At 41.3% G+C, this 18,619-nt stretch overlaps 2 protein-coding genes across 4 annotated transcripts; one reads left to right on the top strand and one right to left on the bottom strand.

The window, feature by feature from the left end:
- Positions 1–1,521: 1,521 nt before the first annotated feature.
- On the top strand, positions 1,522–9,065 carry LOC133884792 (ribosome biogenesis protein NOP53-like). The gene is made up of 13 exons (XM_062324348.1): positions 1,522–1,860; positions 2,319–2,497; positions 2,582–2,653; positions 2,840–2,920; positions 3,099–3,209; positions 3,459–3,544; positions 4,351–4,470; positions 4,568–4,690; positions 4,964–5,030; positions 5,099–5,175; positions 8,021–8,420; positions 8,505–8,699; positions 8,827–9,065. The coding sequence occupies exons 1-13, from the start codon at positions 1,641–1,643 to the stop codon at positions 8,890–8,892; spliced, it is 1,797 nt and encodes a 598-aa protein (XP_062180332.1). The 5' UTR covers positions 1,522–1,640; the 3' UTR covers positions 8,893–9,065.
- A 683-nt stretch (positions 9,066–9,748) lies between these two features.
- Positions 9,749–16,677, bottom strand: LOC133884793 (LEC14B homolog). 3 transcript variants are annotated; one of them, XM_062324349.1, is made up of 11 exons: positions 16,567–16,677; positions 16,328–16,394; positions 15,886–16,243; positions 15,636–15,755; positions 14,247–14,324; positions 13,919–14,101; positions 13,082–13,159; positions 12,054–12,226; positions 11,818–11,973; positions 10,759–10,819; positions 9,749–10,321 (listed from the first exon to the last, which is right to left on the bottom strand). In XM_062324349.1, exons 3-11 carry the CDS (start codon positions 16,240–16,242, stop codon positions 10,106–10,108), a joined length of 1,422 nt encoding a protein of 473 aa, XP_062180333.1. In that variant the 5' UTR covers position 16,243; positions 16,328–16,394; positions 16,567–16,677; the 3' UTR covers positions 9,749–10,105. The 3 variants fall into 3 exon arrangements, with proteins under 3 accessions (XP_062180333.1, XP_062180334.1, XP_062180335.1); XM_062324350.1 differs by having other exon boundaries at positions 16,328–16,468; positions 16,567–16,676; XM_062324351.1 differs by having other exon boundaries at positions 16,524–16,667.
- Positions 16,678–18,619: the final 1,942 nt, after the last annotated feature.

The raw sequence follows: 18,619 nt of genomic DNA, 5'->3' as shown, positions 1-18,619 counted from the left end.
TGCATTTTGTGCAGTAGCGTAGCGTGACAACATCTTTATGAGCTTTTAGATAGGTCGCATGATAACTACACGGACACGGGTAGGTTTGTATTGAAAAATATTGGAGTTAAACTACTCTTTACAATATAAATATATATCTTTTGTGAAGTGTTGTTTCCATACAAAGTCCACGAGGAAATGATAATGGTAGCTACTATAAATTTTCCGCTCTTCACCTTGTTTTAAAACTATAAATAAAAGAGGGTTTAGTAACTTTACGATATTCAACTGACGCTTTGTATAATCCGATGTAGTTGGTTATTCCAGGATTTGGTGTTTTCTTCATCAAATTTATAATCACCTGACAGTATTGTCCTTACTATGAAAGTCCTATAATATGTTTGATAGTATGGCTCAATGGGAACAATTGCTTACTTTAGGCGCACCAAAGATGGTGTGAAAATATTCATTTATGGTACTTGTCTACATATGATACATTTGAGCATTATCTGTAATTGCGGAAACATTAGACTTTATCACGAGCCACTCCACTGACATGAAGACTCAAATTTAAGGAAACCAACGATTACACTGTTGCAGACTAGGTTCATAAGCAACAGACGCCAGTTCAAATCCTGAATGTCCGATTTTTTTGCGTATGTGTACCCTACATCTTAGAAGGTACTTCCTCTGTTCATATATATATAGTGGGTGTAGTTTTTTTTAGATGTTCATATTTAGCGGGTGTATCCATTTTCTAAAGCAAAAATGTACAACTATACCTCTTCTAAATCATGTGCATACCAATTAATTCATGTCATTGCATCCAGAAGCATTTGCACTTCTCATGCATGCGCTAGCATCATGATGATCCATTTAAAGGAGCCCATGGCTGGTACTGAGCGAGAAAGAAGACGAAATGAAAAAGGCTGTGATCGAGATGGTGAAAGAACCCACTGGTGAGGTGGCCGTGGACTCCATCAATGGCGACGTGGATGATGAAGAACCTATCGACAAGGTGTATGAAGACTCCGCCTACGACGTCGACAAAGAGAAGGAGCCCATTTGAGAGGTGGCTGAAGACTTCGCCAGCGACGATGATGAAGAACTCATCAGAGAGGTGGCTGAAGACTCCACTGGTGCCCGACGATTAGTTGTTTCATTTAACAGTACACAGGCATGCATGCATCTATATGACTTGAATGTGCCACATGAGGAAAAATGAGGCGACAAGAGGCGTTGAGCTGCATGCATATTTAGTAATCACCAAGTACATTCTTGGCTATTTTTTTTTGGGTCTTTGAGTAAAAAAACTACATCCACTATATATGAATGGAGGTATATAGGAAATCACTAATCTTGTATGTGGTGATATATGCAATGTACCGTGAATTTGTGACGTAGAAAACCACGCAAAGTTGGAGGGCCCAAAATGCACTAATTTCTTTTAGCAACGAATTGAAGAATTGAATTTTCACCGGTCATTGTGAAAGGGCCCAGAGGCCCCACCTGCCAGTGACCCACCTGGCCCGCAGAAACCCTAACGCCCCACCAAAACTCCTCTCGTCCCCTCCCTCCCCGCCTCCTCTCCAAACCCTCTCCGCCCTCCTCTACCTGCAGCTTCCCTCCACCGCGAGCGAACAAGAGAGGCGGCGGCGGCGATGGGGAGGGCATCGAAGGGCTCGCGCAAGGGGAAGAAGGCTTGGCGCGCCAACATCCACACCGACGATATCGACGATTTTTTCGAGAAGCAGACGCGCGACGCCCACGCCGGCGTCGCCGCCATCCCTTCGCTCCCCTCCGACTCCCTCTTCTACGTCGACAAGCCCGCCGCCTCCGCGTCCACTTCCGCTGCCGGCGCCTCCGACACAACCGCCAAAGGTCACCCCTACGCCGCCACTAACTTCACCTAGACCTCTTTTGTTTTCTTACTACAGTAGTGGGGATTGAGAGACGGGAGGGTATTATGCTTGATGTTCAGTATTATGTGGTAATATATGATGGAGGCTAAAGTTCATTTTTTCCCCGGTTGTACCGTTGTGAAAATTTGCTTGCTAGGGTAACATATCCAAATAATTAATGTTGATGGGTGTTTCTTTTATGCTACTTAATTGCTACCTATCTTGTTGACGGTGATAACTTGCTAGTCTTCAATATGGACCTTCAATCATATGACTGAATTGACACACTAGTTTCTAATTGGGATCGAAATCATATTTACATCAGTACGTGCATCTAGTTAGTGTTGATCACTGTTTCTGTTGCCACATCTGTAACTTAGAGTGGTTTCCTGCTAATGCATCTTCTGGCATAGCTGAACTTTTGATTACTGCCTGTAGATATTCCTGTCAAGAGAAAGATTGAAAAGAAGAGAGAGAAGGTTCTTTACCATGAGAGTGTGTTGAAGAGGAATCCGTTTGTACAGCCAGTCCCATCTTCTGTGGTGTCCAAGAAGGATAAGAAGAAGGAAAAGAACAAGAAATTGCAGGAGACACAGGAAGAGAAAAGTGTCCCCATGGTATTATTGACTATCTGATACGAGTCTTACTTTGTTTTCTGTTTGAGGTCCAACTTGCTGACTGGTGGTTTGTCTTTTCCACAGGAAGATGATTCTGCTGAAAAGAATCTTGACATCTGGGGTGGGGAGGGTAAAGGAGATGCCAAAGCTAAAAAGGTGATGCACGAGTCCACAATCTAACTACTGTTTGTATCTAAAAGAATGTGCATTTGTATTTGCGGTTATATGTGTCGAAATATTCAAATATCTTTTTTGAAATGTTCGATTTGATGGATCAGCAAAAAATTTCAATGGTCTCACACTTTCACTAATAGTATGTTTTTGTTGCATTTCTACTGGCAGAGTTCTCTTACAACGGCGATTCCTGCTGTTGAAGTTGAGCCCCCAGGATGTTCATTTAATCCCCCATTTGAAGCACATCAAGTATGTGTTAATATTTATGTTGTAAAGTTCCAGATATGAGCAATGTTCTTATTAATTTCTAATTCTCAGGCTAGCGGATATCTTGTTTTTAATGATAGCAGTAGGGAAGAACCCTACTGTTGCTTTTGTTTAAAAATTGAAATGATTTTGCTCATGTAGTTTATTTTGGTGTCTGTAGGATTCTCTTGCTCAGGCAGTTGCAGATGAATTGCGTAAAACCTACACAAAAGAGTTGGGGCCTAAACCTGTGCCACTTATAGTTCCTGGTGAAGCTATCACCGAAGAAGATGTAAGTTTGATGACTGAGGCTTATACAGCTCCATCACGAGATCTTTATATCGACAATACATGCACTCCTATTAGCACTCTTATCTGTGCTCTGATTGCATGTGTATTTTGATTGGATTTGTTGGATCCTTGAAATAGAAATGCTGAAATTGATATTTATATAAACATTTTAAAATGATTCATTAATTATAAATGAGCACATTCTGCATATTTTTTTTTTATATATTAGCTTATTTCACCTGGTCTGCAGAAATTCTTTCTTGATGCTGATGATGGAGATGAAGATGTTGCAGAGTGTGATGAAGATCATGATGCTGATGCTTTGGCTGGACAGAGGTTAAACTCTACAGTCTAATTAACCCCTTAGGTCACAAATAAGTGTTGTTTTTGATATTGACAGTTGAGATTGTCTCAATATCACGTTTAACACTTATTCGATTGTAATATGCTTAGAAAAAGCTAGTAAAATTTTGATATCATTTTTCATGTACCAAATCTAAATATTTGTGATCTCAGTAGTCAGTAAGCAAAGTTTGATAGTTTGACTGCACGCATCCCAAAATATCAGTTATTTTGACTATATCAAGTATTAATATGTAATACTAATTATGATGCACAAATGTCACTTTATTACATGTCACTTCTTTTCTCAAAGCTTTCATGGTTACCACATGTTAATTATGGTTGTAAAAAGTTATAGTCACCTAGTGTGTGTGTGTGTGTGTTTGCGTAGATACTTATATGTTCTGCAAACTGAGTGATTTCAGAAATTTTGGTGATGCTATGTGTTATATATGTTCCTGCATTGCTACCATTATAAGATAACAAAGCACGGGATGTGATATTCAGTTAGGGCATACACTTTCAGTAGTTAACTATGTTTTTGATAGGAGTAATTAACTAAATATAGAACTGATGTTTGCTTATTTCTGATAATGACCATGGAAACCTGGCTTTTTATTTTTGAATCTGATAAGAGCATTTTGGAAGGAAGGCCTACTTTTATAAAGAACACTTTGTTTTGACTATTTAAATTTCAACTGTTTATTCAGAAATATTATTGGAGTCATGTGTTCCGTATTGTGGCGAAGTTATATTGAAGATGTAGTTTTGTTGTAATTATTTGATTTATTCCTTTACAGGAAAACCAAAACAAAAAGAGTTACAAGAGTAGAACTGAACAGAAGAGCTCGTCGTAAGGAGAGGTTAAGAGCAGAAGCGGAAGCAAAGAAAATCGATTATCTTTCAAAGGAAATTGACAGGTAGATTTTATGTTCTTGGATCAGCTAGCTTTCAAGAGGCCATTTCATTTTGGAGTTGAAAGTGTGCTTATGTTATCTTGTTATCTTCTTTTTGCAGCTTGCCAAATATAATAGATGAGATAGGTAAGGAGGATGAGGAAAAGGAGAAGAGGCGCATACGGCGAACTGTGGCTAAAGAGGACAGGCTCAAATCAGGACCACCTCGTCTGGGCAGACACAAGTACATTTCTAAACGAACTAATTAGTTCGCGTATATATATGTCAGTTATTCTTATATTTTTTTCATGCATTTTTTTTGTGAAAATGGCTGAGCTATTCTAGATATTTTGCAAATCACTAGTTTATTTATATCTTACATGTAATGATGTGATATTAGGTTATGGGGTACAATGTGATACAGAAGGACTTTTTGTACATATAAAGCTATTGTCCTTAGTACGTGGTGATGATTTTTGTTTTTCTGATTAATAATCACAAATTCCAAATCTAACAGATTTGAACCAGCTCCTGTTCAAGTTCTACTGACAGAAGAGATTAGTGGCTCTCTTAGAAAGCTGAAGGTAACAATTACTTCCTGTGTTGTTGCTTGCCTATTATTCTGCAGTAGTTAATTATAATATTCGTGTAGGGCTGTTGTAATCTTGGGAGGGATCGCTACAAGAGCATTGAGAAACGTGGAATACTTGCACCAAGCAAGAGATTAAGGTTTGCCTTTGCTTTCTCTCAAAAGAGATGTTAATTGAAGTAAGAAATTTTGAATATCTCACGCTGTAATCCATGGCTGAGAAATTTGCTAATCGTTAGGCTGTAGACTTCGTTATACCTTTTGACTGAGGAAGGCTCATGCGTTGCAATATGTCCTTTTCAAAATTTACTTTGATCATATATGCATTTAGTTTCGTGTTGAGTATAATACTCCACTTGCATATCTATGTCATACACACCCTGCGCATGGCTATTGATGATTTTGGTGAAATGGTGACATCGTGCCTGAGGTTTGAAGTAATTTGCGTATGCCCTTGGCCAATCTAGATACTGCCCCCTCCCCCCTCCTAGGAATACGGTTGTCAAGTGAACCATCACATTCAATAAATCCCCAAAGATTGATGTTCACCTCAATTTGCTGTGTAAATGATTATTTTCTGGAAAAAAAACATTGCCTTAAGAAGTTAGATTCACACTGATTTAAAGGAGCAAACCTTGCGGATACTAAAAAGGTAATCTAGTTATTGCATATTTTCATACTAAATCCGAAGATTTTTCCCTGTCAAGTTTTTGTTTAGATCACTTGATGTTCACCCTCGGGATATGTGCTTTATTCTACAATAAGGTACATAATTCATGTAAGATCTTCAGTCTCAACACACTCATCCATGTGCAGCAAACGTCGGTAGAAAAGCCAAGTTCCTGTATGATGGATGATACGGTGAGGTTCAAACTGTATCTAGGCAGAGGCACTGTTGAAGTATTGAAGAGGCCGATGAGATGTTGCACTCGTCAAATGGTGCTGATAAGATCAAAAGTCCCCGTTATAAGCAAAGGGCTTGTTTTACTGCATTTGCAATTTCTTTTACTCGTTCACTGTTTACTATAGCTATGTTCGCCCTTGCCATGTTTTGCGACATGCCTGTGAGGCAAAATTTTGCAGTGTCATACACCGCTAGATCTTACACTACCGGAGACGGCTTCTTTGCCGAGTGTCCCAGACTTTGTCGCGTGCTTTTTATCGGGCACTCGGCAAAGAGGCTATTTGCCGAGTGCCAGAGAGAAAGAACTCGGCAAACATCTGGCACTCGGCAAAGAGGCTCCTTTCCCGAGTGTCATTTTTTGACACTCGGTAAACCCTTTTTTTTTTCACTTTTGGCCTCCAAACTTTTTCTGCTCCAAGTTCGTGGAGGCTATTTGCCGAGTGCCAGAGAAAAAGAACTCGGCAAACATCTGGCACTCGGCAAAGAGGCTCCTTTCCCGAGTGTCATTTTTTGACACTCGGCAAATCCTATTTTTTTTTCACTTTTGACCTCCAAACTTTTTCTGCTCCAAGTTCGTGGAGGCTATTTGCCGAGTGCCAGAGAGAAAGAACTCGGCAAACATCTGGCACTCGGCAAAGAGGCTCTTTTCCCGAGTGTCATTTTTTGACACTCGGCAAACCCTATTTTTTTTCTTCACTTTTGACCTCCAAACTTTTTCTGCAGTCCTCATACAATACCTGGTACTTCATGTTCCAATGTGGCACATTTCTCGGACTTTTTCTATATTTCTTTAATTTATTTCAATTAATTGAATTTTCTTGGAGAATTCAAATTATAACTGCTAGTCATTCGAATAATGAAAAAAAATAAATGGAAAAATGATATTCATGTTATTTAGTATAATGTGAGGCCGTATCCAGGAACAGACCATCAATTTCGAACATCTTGTTCACGAAACATGACCACGAACTTGCGGTAAAGTTGTTTTTAAATTGTATAAAAAGCAAACGAAGTCCGAAAATCATGAAACTTGTCAAGATGTCATGATATCATATGTGGAGGCTGTGATAAAAATTTGAGAAGGTTTTGCGCAAGTTGTAACGTACGATGCTTGCAAACCGAAGAATCTCCGAAGAAGTTTACCGCAAGTTCGTGGTCATGTTTCGTGAACAAGATGTTCAAAATTTATGGTCTGTTACTGGATACGGCCTCACATTATACTAAATAATATGAATATCATTTTTCCATTCATTTTTTTTCATTATTCGAATGACTAGCAGTTATAATTTGAATTATTCAAGAAAATTCAATTAATTGAAATAAATTAAAGAAATATAGAAAAAGTCCGAGAAATGTGCCACATTGGAACATGGAGTACCAGGTATTGTATGAGGACTGCAGAAAAAGTTTGGAGGTCAAAAGTGAAAAAAAAGGGTTTGCCGAGTGTAAAAAAATGACACTCGGGAAAAGAGCCTCTTTGCCGAGTGCCAGGACGTCTGGCACTCGGCAAAGAATTTTAAATTTTTTTTAAAAAAACCCCTCTTTGCCGAGTGCCAGATCGGGGGCACTCGGCAAAGGGGGGATTTAACCCCCGGCCTAGCCGGCCCGCACACACGCGCCGCCGCCGCCGCCCACTCCCGCGCCGCGCCGCCGGAGGAGGAGGAGAAAGAGAGGAGGAGGAAGAGAAGGAGGAGGAGGAAGAAGGAGGAAGGAGGAAGAAGAAGGAGGAGGAGGAGGAGGCGCCCCGGCCGCCGTTGCCACGTCCCCGACGCTTCCCCAGCCGTCGCCTTGTCCACCGGCGCCCTGGCCTCTTCACCACCGCCGCCCTACGACGCCCACTAGGTATGCCATACCGTCGTCGTCGTCGTAGTATTACTAGTAGTAGTGGTAGAGTAGCAGTGGTGGTAGTCTAAGTAGTCGTAGGAGTGGTTGTGACATTGTTATATATATGTGGTTGGATATAATCTTGTGCATGTCGGCCATCGTGCCGTTGGTTTTCTTGCAGGTTTTGGAAACCTCACCGTGCAGGGGAGGTGTTGCCGAAATTTTGTATTGACAGTTTTATGTTTCTTTTTTTGCAGAGAAGAGCCAGTCGGAGCGGCGCCGGAGTACCTCGGCGACCCCGATCGCCTTCCTTGCCGCTGCGGGTCTGCCTGCACCGCGTCGCCTCGCCACTGCAACCCGGAGGACGGGCCCGAGGCGTACAGCAATGCGACCGTCCACAACCGTCTTAGTGAGTACACATCGATGGCAAGGGAGGTCCATAGGCCAGAGTACGATCCGAGCACCGAGGACCTTGATGGAGAAGTCGTCATGAGGGTGGGAGGAGGCAAGAAGCATGGGCGATACTGGATTGGCGACGGCGCAATCGACTCGATCGCTACTCCCAGTCTCTCCCAGATTCGAGCAAGCAGCACGAGCACGAGCCCGGCCATACGACCTCGGAAGGACACTTCACACCACCGGGTGGAGGCACTCGAGGTTATTCCTGGTTTATTCGTCGTTCATTGGTTTTTTCATACCTTTCCTTTGCATTATTGTAACATTAGGGTGAATATATTGTAGGCCCAGCTGGAACAAGAGAGGAGGATACGGGAGCAAATGCAGGCGACGATGGAGAGGGTGGAGGCCGAGCGGGAGGCTGAGCAGCGGAGGATGGTGGAGATTCTTCAGTACATGCAAAGTCTTGGCGCCGCTACGGGTGTAGCTCCGCCACCTTCGCTATTCGCTCCACCTCCACCTCCTCACTATTCTACTCCTGTGAGTATAAATATTTTAGTTTGTATGTTCATGCTTACGGTCAAACTTAGTGGAGTATGAAAGTTTTATTCATGTATGGTATATATTTATCTTGTCTCACACATGCAATCTCTTCTCCTTTGTGCAGAATCAATCGGCGGCATCGAACGATCCTCATGCTTCAGCAAATCCTTCACCAAATCAGTTTCATTGACCATCTTGGTGATGATACTTGTGGTTGTTAATGGTACTTCTATTTGCAATTATGGTGTGAGATGATGGAGCACTTGGATTACTTGTGAACTTATTTGTGATATATATGTGGTGTTGGTGATATATATGTGCTGTTGATGATATATATGTGATGTTGGTGATGTTTGTTATATATATATATATATATATCTTCTGTTTGTTTGGATGGGATGTAAAAAACAAATAAAAAAGGTTGTTTTCAGTCACTTTGCCGAGTGCAATGGCCATGGCACTCGGCAAAGTGACAACATGCTTTGCCGAGTGCAAAGGCCATTGCAGTCGGCAAACATCACAGATTTGCCAAGAGCCACGGTCCAGGCACTCAGTAAAGATGGCATGTTTGCCGAGTGTCCTCCCGGTGGCACTCGGCACAGATGCCACCTTTGCCGAGTGTTTGATTCACTGGCGCTCGGCAAAGCGGAGACCTTTGCCGAGTGTCAGTTTAGCACTCGGCAAAGGCTTTGCCGAGTGCCCGATAAAGTGCACTCGGCAAAGCGGAGACCTTTGCCGAGTGTTAGTTTAGCACTCGGCAAAGGCTTCGCCGAGTGCCCGATAAAGTGCACTCGGCAAAGAGGTTTTTGCCGACAAACTGTTTACCGAGCGCCCGGCAAAGCCTTTGCCAAGTGTATATCGTCCTTTGCCGAGTGCCTGAGAGGCACTCGGCAAAGAAGCTGTCTCCGGTAGTGTTAGGTGTTGATTAGTGCTATCGGTTGGGCATGATGTAAGACAGCTTAATCTTTGTATAGTGCTGGTGATTGATGTACAATCTTTCTGAGTTGATTTTGATCAGAGTGCAGAGCGCAGGTCAGACTACAATCTGTTATCCCATCTCCATGTATGCAACCTTTATTAATTATAAATTTTGCAATAAACAAGCCCAGATGTATGGAGATTTACCAAGCTGCTTTGACAACATGATTTCAGCACTACTATCATCTCGCCAATTTTCTTTCCTACCGAAGGAACTAGGAGCCAAGCTAACATTGTTGCATGACATGAATGCTTATCCTATTCCTGCCAAGCAAGCAGCGAACCCAACCCTATACACATTGCAATGTCAACTGCAATTTCCAAACTAGAAACCAAACACCAGGCGCATCAGCAGTTCGATCACGCTCTCTGCAGACAACAGCAACTTGGATCATGCATCTCAGGTTCTCAAGCACCAAACTTCTCTACAACAAGAAGGGGTCGCCGTACATATGAAAGGGACTTCTCCTCTGCTCTTTGGAGGCAAGCATCGAAGGGTCATCGTCGTCGCCCGAGGCCTCCCACCGGGCCAGATAGCCATCCCAGGATGAGCTGACGAGCGTTGGATAGTGTGGATGCCAGGTACAGTCTCTGATGATGGATCCGTGCCACGAGAGCCTCTCGACAGTCGTCCCCGTTACCTGCATGAGCAGCAGGTTCAGGGCAAGCAATAAGAAACAATCGTAACGTTGTGCCGAAAAATCAAATGTGCCGATGCAATGCAGTGCACATAGGATATGCTGCTTCTGTTGTTTAAGAAGAACTAAGCTTATGGGCCACCAGCGAATGTAGAACACAACAATCTGTGTTTTTGACAACCAAGGAACCACAAAACTTCCATAATTTCATCTAGTCATGTAGGGTCAAAATCATATCAGGGAACCGGTTGGTTCCCGGAGGGGACTAGCTAAGACCATCATGCTCTTTACTGTTAGTATTTGATGTTTGGTATTTAACACACTGCCGATGCAACTGATATCCAAACACTGCCAGACTTCAGCAGGCAATAATTTGGAAAATATTAAAATTTGTTAAAATATAAATGAAATAGTTCAAGGAGAAGATGGAAGCTACATACCACATCATAAATATATACAGACTTGTCACTAGATCCAGTGTATATGTACCTCTGGCCCGTGCTGCAATGGAAAACACAACAATGGAGGAAAACAAATGAATAGAGACTTGTCAGTGTTACTACACATGATCTATGTCAGTTTTAACGAATTAGGGAAAATGAAGCACATTCTTTACAATTTTTTTATTATTACTCATGTTGTCACAGAAAGCAAAATTAATGCATGACTGGATTAAATACTTTACACGTGTCAAACAGACTTTTTTAAGTTAGTTTTGAAGTTACATAATTTAATTAAGTACTTCAGAATGTACATGGTAGACTCACGTATTGTGCAATTTTTAAACCCCTTGGGTCTGTAAGCAGTCAAATACCTCAGTGTGAGGTCGTCTAGTTCTGTTTCAGTCTTTCTTATTAGCTTTCTTAAGCTCAGTTTGTAAACACCGAATGGCATTTTCCGTAGCCAGGGTGCTGGAAAAAGGATTACCCTTGTTGAAAAAAAATGTATTGTAAGATATTCAAATTTTGTACTAAATAAATTTGCTTCTTAAAATCTGATACATCGTGATTCTAAATTCTGATACTGTCAAACAAAGAAAGCTACTACATAGGATCGTGATCCTGACAATCTTATTTAGGGCCAAACATGCCATGTTGGCCTTATACTATCGGTAATAAAGTGCAATGCAATAGTAAATTGCTGAACTTTCATGGACAAAGAGGATTGACAAGCAGAAGACATCTCAGTATTTATTTAACCATGCAAGTGATGGGAAGGGAAGAGTGAAACAAACTCAACATTTCATCTTATCACTGATTTCTGTTTCGCAAGTGATCAGATCTTAATCTGGCTCATGATCCCAATCTGGCCCTACTGAATACGCTAGAGATGTCCAGATATCGTTATATCAATAGTCTAATAGGATAATATGGTAGACCCAACAATCCATATTGAGTCTATGATAACCTTTCCAGTAACAAATCTAACCTTGTCAAAGTAGCTAAAAGAAAATTTTCAATATATGGGCGACAGAAAATAAACCGCCATTCCCTCCTGACCTGTGCATAGGGGAGAAGTAGCAACGGATAAGTGTTCGCAGAACTGAATGACCTCTGTATGTGGCCAGAGACTTATCATCTGGATGCCTAAAATGATGGGCTTCTGCTGGGAATGACATCCATCTATAGTCCCAGTCCACCATTCTCAGTGGGCAACTGCGAAAACAATAGTAGCAAATTAAAAAGATACAACTTACATTGTAAACATAATAATTGCTATAGAACAAAAGCCATACGCTCTTGTGACCGAGGACATTTTCCTGATATCCCAAAGTTTGATTGTCTGATCCTTGCAATTGGAGATGAAATAACGCCCATCACCACGGCTATCAATAAATGTAACCCCATCTAAATGACCTGTCAAAACACCTGCTGATTTCCCCCCTACAAGGCAACGCCTGTCCCACACCTGAGGGTTGTAATTCACAAAATATTGTCAGACAAGGTAAGATTGGATAAATGGATCACGAATGGTGGATAAGGGATTCTCACAAAAGAACATGAAGGGATGATCTAATAGGTTCTTCACTGAATTTACTTTTGCTGTAGTTTCTCATCATTACCTTCTAAAATCTAGATGCTAAGCAGCGGCGGAGGGGGGGGAGGGGGCTGATAGCCAATTAGTAATTACAATTATATTTACACTAATTACAACCTGTCACAGATGCTAAATTGAGTTTTCACTGAGCATATACAATGTTATATATAAGGTTTGTTGTAGTTGCGATACAGTATAATTGCTAACTAAACTCGTTCAATCAGCGGTATAAGAATTTGATCCATAGGGAACAATTTGATTCAGAGAACTTTCGGTACTAATTCGCTTGCTTGCTCCCTTCGAGAGAAAAAAACACTTGCTTCCTTCAATTAATAGGGGAGGAAGAATGATGACGTCTTATTGAACAAATAGGCTACCAGTTAGTAAAGGAATACTAAAGTTGCATGGAGTACATATGTACTATGTACTGAGAGGACATCTAAATTGTAGGCCAGGGAGGGGGGGGGGGGGGGCACGACCCCAGTATGGTCTCCAAGACCCTCCGCCACTGATGCTAAGAATGCCATTTTAAAACTCGCTTGTTTGGTTAAAGAAATTTCAAAGCTGTATCATAACACCAATGCTTTACCTATCAGCTATTCAGGTCTAATTATATTTATCACACAGAAAATTTGTGTTAGTTGTATTATCCATTAGATAGAGTAGATGATCTAAAGGAGCAAGACTAAGAAAAGCAAAAAGCAAAAATATCCAAATAATACTAACCTTACAGAGACTATCATCACTTCCGGAGTACAACACATTACCACTTTCATCAGCAAAGGTGACCGCATTGACATCAGACTTAGAGAAACAGTGGAAAAGAAAATGAGATCACAAAAAAACAGAATATTGTATTTTCCTAACACAATACCTAGAAGACAATAAATATTTATTTGCTTCTAGCTGACATCCCAAACCTAAGGCATCTGACTGTACCATGAGCTCATATTTATTAGCCCAAACATGGTTCTGGCTTTTCCACCATCAAGTATCATCAGCGTTATACTTCTCAGAATTTCCAAATTCCAACTGTACCATGATATTTGACAAAATTGTATAATGGAAAATCTATTGAATGATTAAGCTGTTGACACAATGGACTGACAGAGGCTAGGCATGCTGATCTTAGTCTACTTCGAACCTACTACATTTGAAACTAGTGTTGTTTCACTTTGTCTTATTATATTTCCTTCTGAAGTGTGCCACTATAAGGTACTAAGTACTAACATTCTATGACATCATGAAAGTGCTTCTGATTAAATCCATGAAAATTCTCGAGCTATCAGACACTTCTGTAGTTCTATGATGAAGCACTGTGACAGAGTATCTGTTTATTTTGACATATTATGCATGGTTGATTAAATTCGACACAAACAATTAATATTCTTCATCATACACTGATAACAAACATGGTGAGCATGTAATGGATGAGACAGCTAAGACAACACAGAAAAGAATGAAGAAAGAGAACAATGCAGCCTGACAAAAAAAGCTAAATTTAATTTTAGAAACACAACAAATTAGATCAAACAAGATAGTGCTAGTTAAATGATTCTATACCGTATGAGCATGGATGCGAACTGATACTTTATTTGCTCCAAGATCATAAACATATATTGATTTTTCATTATTTCCGACAACAATTTCTCTACCATCTTTTGAGAATTTTACAGAAAATATTCCAAAGTCTACTAAATCATCATCATGTTCATCAGCAAAGAAATCCAAACCCTCATGAATTTCCTGCAGAAAAAGAGGAAGGAGGATATAAACATGAATTACAAGTACATTACAAGCACATCACTGACGTTTTATGAATTCAGCACGAGCATGCAGTTGAAAGTTTTTGATAGGGACAATATCGAAAATGTTTGGGAATAGAGCATACTGTAATATTAGCATGTGATTCCTTTCCAGCACTCTGCACATTCACAATGTGAACAATAGGCGACAAACTTGAATAGGCCTGAGAAGTGATCAAATGCGCTTGATAAAAAATAGGCATGCAAATGACATGAAATGCCCAAAATACAACTTGGTAAAGTTAACAACCCACTCTATGCAGAGAAAATACACCACAAGACAGGTTCTTTTCCAGAAAAGAAGTAAGCGGTGCATGTAAAAATTGATTCAACATTGAACTTAATGGTAATAAAAATAACATGGACTGGACATAGTTCAGTTGGTGGGAGGTATGGGTGTACACCCTGAGTACCCAAGTTGCAGTCCTCTTCGACTCAAATTTGGGTGCCAATTTTTTTCGGAATACAAAAACACCTAGATTCTGCTATGTGATCTTGTTTTTGTTTTGGGTGAAATAAAATAACAAACCTTGAGATCAAGTGCGTGTTATGTACTAATAAAATGTTGCAAGCAGTCTACAACTTGGCTCATGTGGTGGCTTTTCAAAAGCACCATTTTTTGAAAAAAAAATGGATATAATGACTACTTAAGAGCAAGCTTTCCCCCCTCAGCAGAGTTGGAGTTATACCAATAAAATCTTACTGAACCTGGTGAAGATCATTATAACAATGTAACTAACTGTATTCCACAGGGTGGCATAGCACATCACAACAACCATAAACTGGCACTTACTCTGTTTGTCGTCACAGAAGGCATACAGGATTGAAGATGTAGTAAAATTTGAAGAAGGAATACATACTAGGGATAAATAATTATTGATAGAGCTGCATTGAAAGTTTTTTAAAAAGGACGGGTATGGACTAATATTCAAATACATGACTAGCTCTACTACTAAGAGATTCATTTGTGATACATGCATCCAGCTAATATGGCCATGCTAGACACACTGAACACATTGCAAATTTGAAATTCAACTAACATCTTAAGAAAGGATTGTTATGGATAAAATTTAAGAAACGATGAAGCTCTGTACTTTTGACACCAAACTTATGCTATAGAATAAGTAGCAGAAAAGATATGCCTTAAAAGAAGCTTTGGGAAATTTAATCCTGGTAGAGGGTAAATGCATCAAAATAGGTAGTAACTAGATTACTTGATAATGTATCTTGTATAGATCGTGGTCTGACGAAACACAATGGGAAATGGATTTTTGCACAGCAACTAGTTCTTCAGGGTGCATAAATGTCAGTATCAATCATTTGTCCATACCATAACCAAGCAGGCCAATTAGTGCCCCAGAGATTATCATTATTTTTACGACGAAGAAATAATCATTAATGACCTTTTTCTTACACATTTCCCCCAAAAAACAGCAGGTAAAAGGTCCTGGATGAAATTTGCATAAGAGACTTACAAGGAATCGTTGGTCAGGTGAGAGAGCAATATCTGAAACTGTCCACCGCAGACTTCTGCAACTTATATCCTTTCGAACCTTCCACCCTTTCTCGGCATCGTAAATTCTGATGCGGCTTCCCTTATCATCACATTTTGGAGGCAGAGAATCGTTAGCCACTAGACAACTTTTTTATGTGCAACATTTCAATAACAAAAGCACAAAAAGCATCTCTTCCCAGATTATTCCTTGTAACAGCAAAATCACCTACCCGAAACCCAGCAATGAGCAATGACCCATCAGCAGAAAATTGCGAGACGTAGGCCTCGCTGTCCATGTCGTCGACGCTCCACGGCCCTTTCGCCGGGATGTGTTTGCTGCCAACGTAGGCGCGGTCGGCCGAAGAGAATCCAGCGCAGCCCGAGCGGCCGGACTCCCTTGCCGACAGCAGCTCGAACGTCGAGAAAGGCCTCCTCCGGGCGGCGGAGGCGGCACCACGAGTCCTGTGGCATGGCTCCGACCTGGTCTTCGTGAGGTGGGACACCCTGCCGGAGATGGTGAACGGCTCGAACTCGCGGCCAACCTTCCGAGACGATTCCCCTCGAGCACTTCGCCGTAATCCTCGCATTCTTGGTAGTATCGATAGTCTTTATTAGGAAAAAAATCCTAGTACTAAAGAAACGATTTTTACCAGAGCTCGATGGGATTCGCACCTGCAGTTACTCTTTGTAACAACAAGGATCCAGAGAACAGATAAATTCAGGTAAATACTACAGAATCCTGCATCAATTGTTGGAAACGAAGACAAGATTAAGCGGTGTTCTTGAAGCAGGCACACGGGGTTTTCTAATCCCCTGAAACAAAATCAGAGGAAATAACGAAAAATTGCAGATACAAGAATTAGGTTACATTCGCGGAGTAAGAAATCAAAGCAAAGATCGTGGAACCGTACGGTGGACTGGATTCAGTTTTGGCCGGAGGGGTTTTGGCCGCGTCTCCTTGGAAGTGAGAAAGGAGGCGGGGAAGAGAAGAGGGACAGTGGGTTGGAAATGGTGTCGCTCCAAGGGGTGTTTCTGTAAAAACGTGAGCCTCGCGTTTCTTCTTCCAGGCTCACTGACGTGCGGGCCCACCGGAGCGAGGCGTTCGTGCGGCGGGAGGCGCGGTCGCGTGGTCCGTCCTGTCTCCAGTGACGGGAGGCGGAGGAGCACGTGGCGTATGTCATGACGTCACTCGAGTGAACTGGGCTCGCGCCACGCGTAACTGTCAAGATCCCGTGGGCCCGCGTAAGCAGTGGCGCGGCTCGGACAGGCAAAGGCGACGCGGGTATTTCCTCTAACAGAAGGCGACGAAAGTACGTATTACTGCTTCGGAAGCGGATTCATGCGCTCCCGTTCCGAATGCTAATAGGAGGTGGACAGGGCTTGAAAAAAACTCGAGACTGATGAGCTATTTTCACTAGATTTGATAGAATATGGATTCAAGCTCGGTTCAATTTGAGTATGCTCTAGAGCTTGTGAGCTTGGATGAGTCGGGTTGAGTCTTCGGTACGGCTCGTCAATTTAGCTGTAGGTTATGTAGTCTTATCTGTATTGATTTCGTATAAGCCTATGTCCATACTCTATATCCCACGTGCTTCAAATGGTAGTTCATACCAAGATCTAGCCCTAGTCTCGTCCTCTGACTGGTACTAGGATCTAGGTAGGTGAGATTACGTGGGTATCTCACAGCATAAAACGGTTGTATATATTAAGATACTGATTTTATTTGATAGTATAATTTTATCTATATAATCTAGTTAATATTTCGTAGATTACATATAAAATTCACTTTGTAGGGTGATATGTGCAACCAAAACCTACTTGAGCTGTTTATGTGTCTTATGGTCATCAATAATTCCTTTTTCTGGAGTAATTGTTTGACTCTTCAGGAGAACTCAGATTTGTGGAAATAGCTTACTGGTCTGGGGCAACCACTGGAGGATCTGAATTCTACTCCTGTGTGACATACCAAAAGTCCAAAACCATTCTTCTGGCTCTCAAGCTTCTCAGAGACCCGATCAACACCACGTCACCACGTCAACCATGGGTGAGAGGATGGGATGACATAAAGAGAGGCAAAGATGGACCAAAGTTCAGAAACCAGTGATGAACTGCTTGAATGAGCGATGTCACTTTTATGTCCTAAATTAGATCCATCTCTTTGCTACCCTTTTATGGTGCTTGTGTAGAATAAATTGAACTGTGGCAGACAGGCATGTCTAACCTGCGACATCGTGTGTCGAAGTGATCTGGAGAATTGGCTTGTCATAGTCGATTTTTGCTAATAGTGCTCCGTATATTTTCATACTTACAGTCTGGGTTTCGTTGCTAGAATGGCATGATACATGCATGGGATGGTTTATTTTGATGGTACAATATCATGTTTGGTTAGCTATAATTGATGCTCTTATATGCGTTCTATTAATGCGTCCAATACAATCCTATTTGGTCAATACGTAAAAAGTATTAGTTTCTACAAAATATACACCACCTACCTCTAAGGTATGATTGTCAAGTGTCATACCTTAAAGTATAGATCCCATGTTATTTGTTATTTTGTTTTTTTTTTCTCGAATACGCAAGAGAAATGCGTATCATCGCATTAAGAAGAGGAAAAAACAAATTCGTACAAATTCATCGTAAAGATTACAACAGCCAATCGAAGAAATGGGTTGGCCGAAAGAGAAATTAGATAGCCTAGTTAGCCGAAAGAACTGCAGGCAAATGGACTAAGGACCTCAAGCACCAACACATTGCTGACACAGCGAACATTGCCGGGAGAGTCACGCAACGGATCCTTGAGCGTGAAGCCAAGATGTGGTGACTGCCAGATGTTTGGCGCCGGCCTGGCACCAATTCGAGATATCTTCTTTAATTGCAACGATTAAGGCTTGCAGCGGGAGTCGACGATTGTTGAAGATGATCGCATTTCGCGATAGCCAAAGCCGCCAACAGATCAAGAGAACT

The sequence above is a fragment of the Phragmites australis genome, chromosome 11 (assembly GCF_958298935.1).
Source record: "Phragmites australis chromosome 11, lpPhrAust1.1, whole genome shotgun sequence".
Lineage (NCBI taxonomy): Eukaryota > Viridiplantae > Streptophyta > Magnoliopsida > Poales > Poaceae > Phragmites > Phragmites australis.
The sequence above is the reverse complement of the archived record's forward strand: the minus strand, read 5'-3'. Positions and strand labels throughout refer to the sequence as shown.

What these genes read in the sequence shown, in the direction of transcription:
- LOC133884792 (XM_062324348.1), top strand. Translation starts at nt 1,641, where the DNA reads ATGGGGAGGGCATCGAAGGGCTCGCGCAAGGGGAAGAAGGCTTGGCGC. An exon ending in CTCCGACACAACCGCCAAAG is followed by an intron (nt 1,861 to 2,318) that starts GTCACCCCTACG and finishes TACTGCCTGTAG; the next exon opens with ATATTCCTGTCAAGAGAAAG. An exon ending in GCTCTCTTAGAAAGCTGAAG is followed by an intron (nt 5,031 to 5,098) that starts GTAACAATTACT and finishes ATATTCGTGTAG; the next exon opens with GGCTGTTGTAATCTTGGGAG.
- LOC133884793 (XM_062324349.1), bottom strand. Translation starts at nt 16,242, where the DNA reads ATGCGAGGATTACGGCGAAGTGCTCGAGGGGAATCGTCTCGGAAGGTT. An exon ending in TGCTCATTGCTGGGTTTCGG is followed by an intron (nt 15,756 to 15,885) that starts GTAGGTGATTTT and finishes TGTGATGATAAG; the next exon opens with GGAAGCCGCATCAGAATTTA. An exon ending in CACCTGACCAACGATTCCTT is followed by an intron (nt 14,325 to 15,635) that starts GTAAGTCTCTTA and finishes ATCACTTCTCAG; the next exon opens with GCCTATTCAAGTTTGTCGCC.